Source organism: Ovis canadensis, chromosome 18, assembly GCF_042477335.2.
Source record: "Ovis canadensis isolate MfBH-ARS-UI-01 breed Bighorn chromosome 18, ARS-UI_OviCan_v2, whole genome shotgun sequence".
Taxonomy (NCBI): domain Eukaryota; kingdom Metazoa; phylum Chordata; class Mammalia; order Artiodactyla; family Bovidae; genus Ovis; species Ovis canadensis.
Window position 1 is genome coordinate 83,157,052 of NC_091262.1, and position 13,601 is coordinate 83,170,652.

The 13,601-nt window shown below is 62.4% G+C and overlaps 1 protein-coding gene across 11 annotated transcripts in view; it reads left to right on the forward strand.

The window, feature by feature from the left end:
- Positions 1–13,601, forward strand: part of PACS2 (phosphofurin acidic cluster sorting protein 2) — a 61,123-nt gene that overhangs the window by 26,836 nt on the left and 20,686 nt on the right. For 4 of the 11 annotated variants that reach the window (XR_011250182.1, XR_011250183.1, XM_069558889.1 and 1 more), the window contains exons 2-8: positions 4,692–4,779; positions 7,777–7,866; positions 9,592–9,717; positions 10,639–10,801; positions 11,292–11,365; positions 12,197–12,277; positions 13,375–13,434. Coding sequence is in view for 8 of the 11 variants with exons in the window: in XM_069558889.1 (XP_069414990.1) it covers positions 4,692–4,779; positions 7,777–7,866; positions 9,592–9,717; positions 10,639–10,801; positions 11,292–11,365; positions 12,197–12,277; positions 13,375–13,434 (682 nt within the window). In the remaining 3 variants the exon portion in view is untranslated. The remainder of the gene's footprint in view (positions 1–4,691; positions 4,780–7,776; positions 7,867–9,591; positions 9,718–10,638; positions 10,802–11,291; positions 11,366–12,196; positions 12,278–13,374; positions 13,435–13,601) is intronic. The other 7 variants (XR_011250184.1, XM_069558891.1, XM_069558887.1 and 4 more) reach the window with 3 other exon arrangements.

Here is a 13,601-nt window from a genome sequence, read left to right on the forward strand (position 1 = left end):
GTAACGTTGCCGTGAGACACTGGCGCTGCTCCCCGCTGTACGGCCATCCTTGCAGCTTGCCTGCTCTGCGCCTCTCCATCCCCTCCCCGGTCTCGCCCTCCCCCTGCCGCCTCCCCCTGGTAGCCGCTGGTCTGTTCTAGCTGAGTCTGTTTCTGTTCTGCTGTGCGCATTCACTTGTGTTATTTTTTAGATTTCACATGCGTGATATACGGAGTATTTTGTCTTTCTCTGTCTGACTTATTTCCCCCCATGTTGTACACACACACACACACACCCCCACCCACCCACCCACCCACCAGGTCGCCTTTATCCATTCATCGCTTTCACGCCTTGGCAGTTGCCAAGAATGCTGCTGAAAATCGGGAAACATGCATCGTTTCAAGTCGGTGGCCTTGCCCCTAGCCAGTACATGCCCGGGAGTGGGTCTCGTGGCTCACATGACAGCTCTGTTTTTGGTTCTTGGGGACCCTCCGTTCCCTTTTCCTTGGTGACTTCACCACCTTTTGTTCCCACCACCAGTGCAGGCAGGCTCCCTCTCTCCACGTCCTCCTCAGCGTTTCTGGTCTGCAGACGTCCTGACGGTGGCCGTCCTGACGGTGGCCATTCAGCCAGCTGCGAGGCGGTGCCTCCTCCTGGTTTGGACTCGCGCCTCCCTGACGGTTGGGGCCGCTGAGTCTCCTTGCGTGGCTGCCGTCCGTCCGTCTGTCTTCTTTGGAGAAATGTCTCTTCAGGTCTTCTGCTGAGCTTTTAATCAGATCGGCTGTTTTCTCAATATCGAGTTGTCTGAGCTGCTTATATATTTTGGAAATTAAGCCCTTCTTGGTCGCTTCATTTCTAAATGTTTTCTGCCACTCCAGAGGCTGTCCTTGTCTTGTCAGTGGTTCCCTTTGCTGTGCGAGAGCTGTTAAGCTTATCAGGCCCCGTTTGTTTGTTTCTGCTTTCCTTTTTCTAAATTATTTCGATTGTTGCAGTTCTTCACCTTTCTATACACATTTAAAAGTCACTTAACTGATGACTGTAGAAAGGTCTCTGGGATTTCATTGGAATTGCACCTGAATGGAAATCTTAGAGCTAGTTTGGGGAGAATTATGTCCATAAGCCTGGCAGAGGTTGTGACAGCGGCTGGGAGTCCCTAACATGCAGACCCAGCGCTTACTCTATTAGATTTAGGTATTTCTTCTTCTTTTTTTTTTGTAATTGCAAGGTTTCTTGCGCATTGACTTTAGCTGCCCATTGCTCATATATAGAACTGCGGCCGCCTTCCGTCTTGCTAAGCTCAGTAGCTCTTGGAGCTAGTTTCCACAGTCTCTCTCATTCCTTGGGACATTCTGCATAACGGCCCCATTGTCTGCAGTAAGAACAGCTTCGCCCCGCCCTCCCCTCTGCCTCTGCCTCTCGTGTCCTTTGCCCTGGGCAAGCCTTCAGTGCAGTGCTGCGAGGATGCGCTTGGCCTCGCTCCCAACCTTAGGGGAGAATACTCCATCTTTCACCATCCAGCGTGATGTTTGCTGGTGGCCTTTGGACATGCTCTTTATCAGGTGGAGGGGGTTCTCATCTATTCCTGGTTCATAGATTCAGCTCAGTCATGTCCAACTCTTTTTGACCCCATGGACTGCAGCACGCCAGGCCTCCCTGTCCATCGCCAGTTCCCGGAGCTTGCTCAAACTCATGTCCATCGAGTCAGTGATGCCATCCAGCCATCTCATCCTCTGTTGTCCCCTTCTCCTCCCGCCTTCAATCTTTGCCAGCATCAGGGTTTTTTCCAATGAGTTAGTTCTTCACATCAGGTGGTCAAAGTATTGGAGTTTCAGCTTCAGCATCAGTCCCTCCAATGAACAACCAGGACTGATCTCCTTCAGAATGGACTGGTTGGACCTCCTTGAAGTCCAAGGGATTCTCAAGAGTCTTCTCCAACACCACAGTTCAAAAGCATCAATTCTTTGGTGCTCAGCTTTCTTTGCAGTCCAGCTCTCACATCCATAAATGACTATTGAAAAAACCATAGCTTTGACTAGACAGACCTTTGTTGGCAAACTAATGTCTCTGCTTTTTAATATGCTGTCTAGATTGGTCATAGCTTTTCTTCCAAGGAGCAAGCATCTTTTAATTTCATGGCTGCAGTCACCATCTGCAGTGATTTTGGAGCCCCCAAATATAAAGTCTGACACTGTTTCCACTGTTTCCCCATCTATTTCCCATGAAGTGATGGGACCGGATGCCATGATCTTCGTTTTCTGAATGTTGAGCTTTAAGCCACTTTTTCACTCTCCTCTTTCACTTTCATCAAGAGGCTTTTTAGCTCCTCTTCACTTTCTTCCATAAGGGTGGTGTCATCTGCATATCTGAGGTTATTGATATTTCTCCTGGCAATCTTGATTCCAGCTTGTGCTTCTTCCAGCCCAGAGTTTCTCATGATGTACTCTGCATAGAAGTTAAATAAGCAGGGTGACAATATACAGCCTTGATGTACTCCTCTTCCTATTGGGAACCCGTCTGTTGTTCCATGTCCAGTTCTAACTGTTGCTTCCTGACCTGCATACAGGTTTCTCAAGAGGCAGGTCAGGTGGTCTGGTATTCCCATCTCTTTCAGAATTTTCCACAGTTTATTGTGATCCACACAGTCAAAGGCTTTGGCATAGTCAATAAAGCAGAAAGAGATGTTTTTCTGGAACTCTCTTGCTTTTTCCATGATCCAACGGATGTTGGCAGTTTGATCTCTGGTTCCTCTGCCTTTTCTAAAACCAGCTTGAACATCTGGAAGTTCACGGTTCATGTACTGTTGAAGCCTGGCTTGGAGGATTTTTGAGCATTACTTTGCTAGTGTGTGAGATGAGTGCAATTGTGCGGTAATTTGAGCATTCTTTGGCATTGCCTTTCTTTGGAGTTGGAATGAAAACTGACCTTTTCCAGTCTTGTGGCCACTGCTGAGTTTTCCAAATTTTCTGGCATATTGAGTGCAGCACTTTCACAACATTGTCTTTTAGGGTTTGAAACAGCTCAACTGGAATTCCATCACCTCCACTAGCTTTGTTTCTAGTGATGCTTTCTAAGGCCCACTTGACTTCTGATTCCAGGATGTCTGGCTCTAGGTGAGTGATCACACCATCATGATTATCTGGGTCGTGAAGATCTTTTTTGTACAGTTCTTCTGTGTATTCTTGCCACCTCTTCTTGATATCTTCTGCTTGGTGAGGTCCAGACCGTTTCTGTCCTTTATGGAGCCCATCTTCTCATGAAGTGTTCCCTTGGTGTCTCTAAGTTTCTTGACGAGATCTCTAGTCTTTCTCTTTCTGTTGTTTTCCTCTGTTTCTTTGCACTGATCACGGAGGAAGGCTTTCTTATCTCTCCTTGTATGCAATGCGGGATTCCTGGGTTCGATCCCTGGGTCCGGAAGATCCCCTGGAGAAGGAAATGGCAACCCACTCCAAGACTCTTGCCTGGAGAATCCCATGGACTGAGGAGCCTGGTGGGCTACAGTCCGCGGGGTCACAGAGTCGGATAGGACTGAGCGATGTTCACTTTTACTTTCTTTTGTGTTCCTAGAGTTTTTAATCAAGTCTACTGCTCTTTCCAAAGAACCAGGTTTGGGTTTCATTTTTCTCTGATCGTGTCTTTGTTTTCAGTTTCATTGTTCTGCTTTTATTGACCTTGTTTCCTGCCTTCTCGCTCTGGGCTTGATCTGCTCTTTCTCTGGTGTCTTCAGGTAAAGCTCAGGTTGTGCGCTGCAGAGCCTTTCTTTTCCGCAATAAGCGTTTGACGCAGTGAGTGCCCCTCTCAGCACCACTGTAGCTGCAGCCCACAATTCTTGACGCCTTGTCACCTTCTTTCCACACAAACTGCGTCTGATGTCCTTCCAGCCTGCTCTGTGTCCTGCTGGTGATTCGGCAGTGTGTGCTGACGCTTCCCAGTTGTCTCCCCATAGCTGACTTCTAGCTGACTCCATTCTTGTCGGAGAACATGAGAGTGTGTGATCCTGGTTCTCGAACGTGTGTGTGGAGCATTGCTTCGTTGCCCAGGATGTGGTCTGTCCTGGCGAACACTAACTCTTTTCGTGCGTCTCCTTCTCTAACTTTTCCCCTGGCCCCGCAGAGGCAGAGCAGCCCCTGTGGGTGGAGGGGCTGGGCTGGGGGCTGCGAGGGGGGCCCTGCCATGGGAGGGGTCCTGCTGGGGTCCCCGCCTCACTGCAGAGAGTCGGGGACTGTCGGGGCGCACTGTGTCTCCACGCTGGAGCGCACAGCTGGAGTGTTTGCTGCGTGGGGGAGGCCTTGTGTCTGTCTCCTGGTGCCTGTGGACCGGGTGGAGGGTGGATGCATCTCCGTGCAGACAGATGGGGCGGACGGGACCCTACAGAGGAGTGGGCGGGGCCCAGGTGGACCCTGAGGGCAGGGCCCCTGGAATCCTGCAGCTGGGAGTGCGTCCCTGGGGGCTCCCCGGTCTGTCTTTGCCGGCTCTCTGCCCTGCCCGTCCATGGACCCTCTGCACGGGGGTGGGGGGGGGGGTGTTGGTCCAACAGCCTCTGCGGCCTGGCTGGGCCTGGGCGGGGGCCCCGGGAGATGCGAGGCCCATCTCCAGGAGTGAGCGGGGTGCTGGGGTCAGAGAGCCTCGGTCGAGCAGCGGCCTGGGCTCCGCAGGGTGGGGCGTGGGGGCGTCCGAGCACACGGCCGCCACTGAGCCTATCCGTGCCCTCACAGGCTGTGCAGCCTGACCTTGAAGAAGCTGGTGGTCTTCCAGGAGCTGGAGAAGGAGCTCGTCTCCGTGGTGATTGCCGTCAAGATGCAGGTGAGGATTCCCTCTGGCGCCTGCCCGGGGACCAGGTGGGGCCCCCCGTGCAGACCCCCGTCCCCCCGCACGGTGAAGGGCAGGCCGCACGGGTCCCAGGATGGGAGGAGAGCGCGTGCACTGACCAAAGCTTCGGAGGCTGGGCCAGGCCCCTGCTCCCTCCCCTGAGCCCCGCCCCCTGAGTCCCCCCAGCCCTCCCCACGGCTGGCCTCACCACACTCCCAGGCCCTGATGCTCTGTTTCCCTCGGGCCTCAGAGGCTCCCCTTCCGCCTTTGAGCAAGTGTCGTGTCTCGAGGGGCCGAGACCCCAGTCCTCAGCGCCCCCTGTGCCCGGCTGCGCTGGAGGAGGGGTCCTGTTAGCCGCATGGGGCCCCGGCCCCCTGGGGGGCTGGGTCCCTCGCCCACTCTCAGGGTGGCTCTCGGCCCTTTGCACACCCTGCGGCGGGGGCTGTGCTGGGCCCACCCCTGCGGCCCGCCCCGCCCCAGCGCGGCTCGTGGGTGCCCATGGGCAGCTCCTTGAAGGGGGCACGTCCCTGGTGCAGCCTGTTCTCTGAGGACCCCGGAGGGTCAGCCTCTCAGGGTGGAGTCTGGCCTCACCCACCCCCCCCACCCCGCCCCGGGCTGCTGGCGCCCGCGTTTGCAGCCGGCCTGAGCACTCTGACCCTGAGGGTCCGCGGGGCCTCCCGACAGGACCGCTGGGAGCACCTCGGGGGCTCGGGCCAGGCCGCCCTCTGGACTTGAGGTCAGCGTGGAGTCCAGGGCCTGGGGAGGAGAGCCTGGCGTCTGAGGAGAGGCTCCTGGCCCGAGGGGTGGCGGCACTCCCAGCTCAGGGGGCGCTGCCCACTCAGGAGCTGGCCCTGCTGGCCTGCGGGTGGCCCACTCTGCTCGGGGCCCTCTGGCCTGGGAACCTCTCTGGGTCAGAGCAAGGGGGTGGACCCTCCCTGGCGCCCGATACCCGCACCATTGACCTCTGACACAGCCGAGCCCCTGCTGGGGCCCTGTCCCTCCAGCTGCCCTCCTCGTGGTCCCACCTGGACCCCGTCCCTACGGAGCACTCGGCCCCTGACCGGCCCAGGCCCCTTTGCAGCCTCCCTGCCCGTCCTGCTAGCTCACCTCGGCGCTGCGTTGCCAGCCTGCCCCCCACGTGGCCTCCTCCCCAGCTTGTCCTTGGGCCTCCCGTCCCGCTGGGTCGCCTACCTTTCAGCCCGCTCCCAGCTCCTCCGCCGCCCCCAGGCCCTCAGAGCAGATGAGCTGCCCGCCCCCGGCTGACCGCTGTGGTTGCTGCTGCCCCTGCCCGCGTCCTTGCTGGGACCCCCCTTCACCTGGCACAGGCCTGTCAGTTGAGGGCCGGACCCAGACGGGCTCAGGGGTGCAGGGAGCTTGGGGGCATGGCTGTGATGGGCACAGGGGTGAGGCCGGGGGTGGAGAGCACCAGGCCACGGGGTGTCCGCCCTCTGGGTGTGTGGGGGCTCCAGACCCCGCGTGCGTCCAGAGGGCGCTGTCCTCCCTGCGGGCCCAGCGCGGTGCCCTCCCCCTGCAGCTCCGTCAGCGTCTTCTCTGGGGCCGGCACCTGCTCCCACCCTCACCCATCTCTGCGCCCCTTGTCCTGGTCGCACGCTGGGGAGCTGCCGTCAGCCAGGGGGGTGGCCTCTGCTTGCCTGCCCGCCCTGTGAGCCTGTCTCCTCGAGGTACTGCCCAGATGCGGCGCTGAGCTGGTCCCCCTGTGTCCACTTCCTGCACTCTGGAGCAAGTTCCTAAGGCTGTCTGCGTTGGGACGGCTGTTTTTTAAGATGATGCTATGGTTAACATCTTCAATCCATTTGGAACCTTTTCTGGGCCAAGGGGTCGGGACGGGGTGTTTTCTGCGGATCATCTGTGCATGTATCACGGCCATTTAGTGCTTAGCTTTTCCTGTCGGGCCTCCCTGGTGGCTCAGCCGGCAAAGAAATCCTCCTGCAATGCAGGAGACCTGGGTTCGATCCCTGGGTCGGGAAGATCCCCTGGAGAAAGGAAAGGCTACCCACGGCAGTGTTCTGGCCTGGAGAATGCCGTGGACTGTGGAGTCCGTGGGCTCGCCCAGAGCAGGGCGCGACTGAGCGGCTCCCACTCACTTTTCCTGCCGGCCCACAGGCCCCTTGGTGTGCTATCCCTGGGTCTCTTTACCTCCGTCTCTTTGTTCCCCGGGTCTGGTTCGAGCTGGTGCTACCCTCCCCGTCTTGCGGCCAGGCTGCTGGGCCTCAGTCACTGACCGCCTCACCCATTCTGCTGCGGGGGTGGGGGGAGGACACCATCAGAGTCCTGCCTTCCCAGGGACACGTGGCCTCTCGCCCATCTGCTCATCCACCTTCACTTCATCCCGGGAGTGCAGGGAACTTGGCGGTGACCCATCTCAGTCTCGTCTCCTCAAGCGCTGGGACAAACCTCTGGAGGAGGCTGTCCAGTTGCTCAGTCGTGTCCAAGTCTTTGTGACCTGATGGACTGCAGCACGCCAGGCTTCCCTGTCCCTCACTCTCTCCCAGAGCTTGCTCAAACTCACATCCATCGAGTCAGTGATGCCATCCAGCCATCTCATCCTCTGGCGTCCGCTTCTCCTCCCGCCTTCAGCCTTTCCCAGCATCAGGGTCTTTTCTGATGAGTCAGTTCTTCGCATCAGGTGGCCAGAGTGTTGGAGCTTCATCTTCAGCATCAGTCCTTCCAGTGAATGTTCAGGGTTGATTTCCTCTAAGATTGACTGGTTTGATCTCCTTGACGCCCAAGGGACTCTCCGGAGTCTTCTCCAGCACCATAGTTCGCAGCAGGTCAGAGGATGCAGGCTGTTTTAAGGCTCCGGATGAACCCCCGGTAGTGCCTTTGGGAGTCACATGCGCAGGCCTCCCGCCCCCTCCCCGGCGGCAGCTCTTCCGCTGACACTTTGAAATGAACTGACTCGCCGGCTGGCCGTTGCCCTTCCGCTGCGACGTGCCCTCTCCTGAGTCCCGCTGCCTTGCTGTCTGCCAGGGCTCCAAGCGGATCCTGCGGTCCCACGAGATCGTGCTGCCCCCTAGCGGCCAAGTGGAGACGGACCTGGCGCTGACCTTCTCTCTGCAGGTGGGCCCCGCCCCGCCCCGCGCCGGCGCCACCGGCAGCTCTCCCCGGGGCGGGCTCTCCCCCCCCCCCCGGGGCGCGCTCTCCCCCGGGGCGCGCTCTCCCCCGGGGCGGGCTCTCCCCCGGGGCGCGCTCTCCCCCGGGGCGCGCTCTCCGGGGTTAGAAATGCGCTCGGGGTGTTAGAGCGAGTCTTTCCTCGCATTCCCACGGTGAAGAGAGGGTGCTCAGGTTCGGTCATCTCATGCGTGTTTAGAAGAGATGCGGGTTGGGGAGGGGCAGAAAGCAACTCGGCGTTTCAGACGGAAGGAGCCGGAGAGGGGGCGGGGCCGCGGGCCTCCCGCCTGTCGGTCCAGGCCCCTCGGGTGTTCCGGGCTGCGCTGCTGGTGGGCTTTAGACCAGGACCCCCGACCCTGTGTGAAACAGCGGTCTCCCGGGGGGCGGGTGCTGGGCAGGCCAGAATCCCCCAGGCTGCTGCTCCCCCCACTTCTCTGTGCGTGATTAAGACCCGAGGTGTTTCGATTCAGCCCTTTCCGTTCTGGCTGAGCACGCCTGCCGTATTAGCATCAGTGCCTCCAAACCCCAGAAGCCCCTGTCGCTGTGAGCGAGTAAGAAAGGGCTGTGCTGCGGCCAGTCTGCGAGAGCCCTGCCAGCCCCACCCCCACGCCCCCGACCGTCTGCAAGACCCCTGCCAGCCTCCCCCTCAAGACTGCCCCCCAGACCACCTGCGAGAGCCCTGCCAGCCCCCCCACCACCCGTCCCCCAGACTGTCTGCCAGACCCCTGCCAGCCTCCCCTGCCAGGCCGCCCCCCAGACCGCCCCCCCAGACCACCTCCTAGACCACCTCCGAGAGCCCTGCCAGCCCCCCCACCGCCCGCCCCTCAGACTGCCTGCGAGACCCCTGCCAGCCTCCCCTGCCAGGCCGCCCCCCCAGACCACCCCCTAGACCACCTCCGAGAGCCCTGCCAGCCCCCCCACCACCCGTCCCCCAGACTGTCTGCAAGACCCCTGCCAGCCTCCTCCGCCCCCAGGCCGCCTCCCTGCCCCAGCCCCATGGCGGCTTCTGGGCTTTGTGTTGACTTTTCTTTGTGGTGGTGGTGGTGAGGAAAATCAGGTTCTATCATTATTATTTTATTTATTTATTTGGCCACATCAAGTGGCTTCTGGGATCTCAGCTCCCCAACCAGGGACTGAACATAGGCCCTCAGCAGTGAGAGCGAGTCCCCACTGCCGGGGAATGCCCCAGGAATCAGGTCTGTTGAGTGTAATTTCCAAAGCGTGCGGTTCGCTGTTTCCAAGCCTGTGGCTCCTTGGGCGTGGACACAGGCGTCTCACCTCCACCTCCGCCCCAGCAGAGCACAGCCTGTGGCCCCCAGCTTTTACAGTAGGCTATTAGTTGTGACCCTTGAGGAAACGTGCGCAGCTGCTCTGTGCACACGAGCGCGCCAGTGTGCACAAGCGCCGGGGTCCCGGGAGCGGGCGTGGCCGCCTGGGCCCGGGGTGCTGGGTGGGCACGGCGCCCTGGACCGCCGGGCAGGTGCCCCGCTGAGCAGTTACCCCAGACGGGCGGGCCCCTCCCGAGGGCCTGAGCACGCGGCGCGCGTCTGCCGCCAGTGGCCGTTCCTGTGGCCGCGGCCTGTGATGAGCAGCGGGCCGGGAGCCGGGCTCAGGCGCGTGCCCCATGGGGGCCGAGGGGCGAGGGTCCGTGTCATTGTGGCCCCTGCCCCGCAGTACCCCCACTTCCTGAAGAGAGAAGGCAACAAGCTTCAGGTCATGCTGCAGCGGAGGAAGAGATACAAGCACCGGACCATCCTGGGCTACAAGACGCTGGCGGCCGGCTCCGTCAACATGGCTGAGGTGAGGGCGGCGGGGACAGCCTCCTGGGCCTCCTGGCGGGCGGGGCGGCTGGGGGCGCGTCCCTGCAGGCAGCCCGCCCGCACTGCCGCCCTGAGCCTGCTGCCCAGCCGGAAGGAGGCTGCCAGCCCCCTTTGTTAACGTGGCTTCTTCAGTGGCGGTGATAGGAGGCACCGCTCTTCTCAAAAGCCTCATTTTCTTCCTTGACGAAAGAGCTGACCGCCCCAGCTGAGTCCTCCAAATTAAAGAACCTGGTCCCTAAAACTTTTCCAGCATCAGGCTGGATTTGATCAAATGACCCCAAACACAGCTTCTAAAACGCGAAGGCATTTGTTCATGGCTTGTCATGGCGAGGCCCGTCCAGTGACCTGCTTGGGCACCTGGGATCCTAGTGGGGGGCACAGGCCGGTGCCAGGTCGGGGCTGGGGGCCTCTGCTGCCCAGAAAGAGGTCTGCTTGATTCTCTCGTGATCAGAGCGGCCCCAGGACTTCCCCGTCCCATTGGGCCAAACCCAGGGGGTGTCCGCTCTGCGGCACCAGAGCTCCGGGTCTCATGGGGGCCCGTCCTCCCTGGCCCCCCCCACCCCCCGGGGCCTGGCCCCTGGCGTTGAGTCCTGAGGCTCGGGCCCTGTCTGGGCTGGCCCCTGGGGCTTCACACTGCCCGCTGCCACGCAGCTCCTCCTCAACGGCCTTCGGTGCTCGGGGGCTGGGCCTGGCACTGACCACCCCGCTTGATGGCAGGCCGCCTCGTGGCCTGGCCACTGGCCCCGTGTCCTCTTGTCCTCCTGCCCCGTGCGCCCCCTGCCTCTCATGCTTGCCTGGCTGACCGCGGCCCCTCTGGTCACTGCCGAGAGGAATGCCCAGAGGACCCCCGAGAGTGCCCCCTGGCTTGGGCCAGCAGGGTCTGTAGAGCTGTGCCCCGCAGGTGCTGCAGCAGCCGGCGGAGGGCGGGCAGGTGCTGAGCCTCTGCAGCAACGTCAAGGAGGCCGCGGTCAAGGTGGCCGAGATTTGGATCTTCTCGCTGTCCAGCCAGCCCATCGACCACGAGGATGGCGCCATGCAGGCCGGCCCCAAGGCCAAGTCCTCCGGTGAGCGCCGCCTCAGGCCGCCTCTCTGCCACGGGCGCCACCTCCTGGCTATGAGCGTGCGGGCGTGAGGAGCTGGGGCGGGGACGCGAGGGTCTGCAGGCGGCCCTCTGGAGGTGGGCATCCCAGCCCCGCCCCCACGCTGGGGCCCAGCCACTGAGCAAGTCACGGGAAGCCGTGGTGCCTTCTCCGGTCTGGCACCATCCGGGGCCGTCTTCTGTCACAGCTGGGGTCACCGTCTCCCCGGAGGTGGGGGTGGGCAGGCGGGGACGGGTCCAGCCGAAGATCCAGGACGCTGTGGTGGGCAGGAAGGGCCAGACTATGGTGGGGGGGCACCTGGGGGTGAACCCTGTGAGGGGCAGGAAGCCCACCGGGGGGCACGTGGGGGCCGTCCACCTGCTGCGCCGCCTGTGGGGGCTGTGTCCTCGCGGCTCCCTGCACACCAGGGGCCGGAACCTCAGGGTGCCCTCCCCTCTGTGTGCTCATTCCGCAGAGAACTACTCGGAGGAGGAGTACGAGAGCTTTTCCTCTGAGCAGGAGGCCAGTGACGACGCCGTGCAGGGGCAGGTAGGGGGCCGCGGGGGTGACGGGGGAGTCCCAGGGGCAGGTAGGGGGCCGCGGGGGTAATGGGCGGGGGCAGGTAGGGGGCCACAGGGGTAACGGAGGAGTCCCAGGGGGCAAGTAGGGGGCCTCAGGGGTAACGGGGGAGTCCCAGGGGCAGATAGGGGGCCATGGGGTTAACGGAGGAGTCCCAGGGGGCAAGTAGGGGGCCTCAGGGGTAACAGGGGAGTCCCAGGGGCAGATAGGGGGCCATGGGGTTAACGGAGGAGTCCCAGGGGGCAAGTAGGGGGCCGCAGGGGTAACGGGGGAGTCCCAGGGGGCAGGGATGGGGCTGCGGGGGTAACCGGGGAGTCCCAAGGGGCAGGTAGGGGGCCGAGGGGGTAACGGGGGAGTCCCAGGGGCAGGTAGGGGGCCGCGGGGGTAACCAGGGAGTCCCAGAGAGCAGGTAGGCGGCCTCGGGGGTAACGGGGGAGTCCCAGGGGGCAGGTAGGGGGCCGCGGGGGTAACGGGGGAGTCCCAGGGGGCAGGTAGGGGACCGCGGGGGTAACAGGGGAGTCCCAGGGGCAGGTATGGGGCCGCGGGGTAACGGGGGAGTCCCAGGGGCAGGTAGGGGGCTGAGGGTGTAAAGGAGGGGCAGTAGGGGGCTGGGGGTAGGTAACCGGGGCTGGGGTCACTGGAGCCATGTGGGACCCCTGAGGCGACACCAGGACCCCCAGAGCTGCCAGCACAGGGTATCCTGGGGCCTGGGTGCTGCCAGCAGGCGCTCTGACACCCGGAGTCTGCCTGGGGAGGGTCCCTGGGCCCCGTGTGCGGCTCAGGTGCGGCCTGTCTCTGCAGGATTTGGATGAGGATGACTTTGATGTGGGGAAGCCCAAGAAGCAGCGGCGATCGATAGTAAGAACGCCGTCCATGACCAGGGTCGGTGGAGACTGGTTTTACTAACCTGGGGAAGCGGGGGGCGGGGGCCTGGGGCGGGGGCCTGGGGCAGGGTCGGGCAGGGTGTGGGGTGGCCCGTCCGATCGTGTGCTGCCTCGGAAGCCTGGCTCTGTGGCTTCTCTTGAGGTCCAGCCTCTTCCCCACAAACAGCGTGAAGGTGGGCGGCCCCATGCCATGACCTTGCCTTGGGAGGAGGGCCTCCAGGGCATCAGCGTGCCAACCTCAGGCTGCGGGCCGCAGGCCTGGAGACAGCGAGCGAGGCCAGTCCCTGAGCAGAGGCCAGTCCCCGAGCAAGCCTGCTGCTTGGCCCAGACACGCCCAGTGTGAGGCCGGCCTGTCTCGGCTCTGGGCAGGTGGGCCGGGGCTCGGAAGGGCTGGAGGCCCCTCCTCCAGAAGGGAGGTCCCGGTGGAGCAGAGGCCCGTCCCGGAGCATCCGCCCCTGGTGCCCGCTCTCCCAGGCGAGCTCCCAGTGCCGAGCTGCCCTGCGTGCCGGGCTGTGGCCCCAGGCCGGGCCAGTGTGGAGGGCGGCCCAGGGAGCCCGAGCGCTGACCCCCTGCCCCAGAGCCTGTCACCCCTGGCCAGGCCGGGAGGCCACGGGCTGGTTCCCGGACACTGATTGAGCCAGCTGTCTGGACCACAGTGCGTCCTGAACTGCCGGGACAGCATCCCTGTGAGCCTCGGGCCCGGGTCCCGTCGCCCGGCTTTTGTGGAGGGAGCCAGGGCTCCTGCAGCGCCGGCCCCTGGAGCTGAGCCCTGTGCCCACGGCTGCACTGGGGCAGATGGGCCCCTGCACCCTGGCCACCACGCGGTCCATGGAGGCGGGGCGGGGCCTCACGCGTGGGGGCTTCTGGAAGAGCTGTAGATCCCCCCCTGTCCCCGGGTTTGGCCCAGACCACCAACCCGTCTGTGGGCCCATTTCCAAGTCTGAGCACAAGTGTGGTCTCACGCTTTGAAAACGCCTGCTGCTGCTGAAGTGCGGGAGGCTGGAGGCCACGGGTCTCTGCTGTCTGAGCCGCCCCCGCCTGCCGTTGCTGGGGAGCAGCCCCGTGCGCTCTGACCGCGCCCCGCTTGTCTTGCAGCAGCAAAACTTCAAGCAGAAAGTGGTGGCGCTGCTGCGGAGGTTTAAAGTCTCCGATGAGGTGAGGGGGCGGCCCGGCAGCCGGGGCCCGGGTGGGAGGAGGGCCCGGAGGCCCGCGCCGGGAGTGTGGACGGTGGGGCCACCCCCAGTGCCGCTCGGGCGCGGGCAGAGGCCCGGGCAGTGCTTCCTGAACGGTCGCTGGACAGACCTGGGGGACAGCAGGGTGTC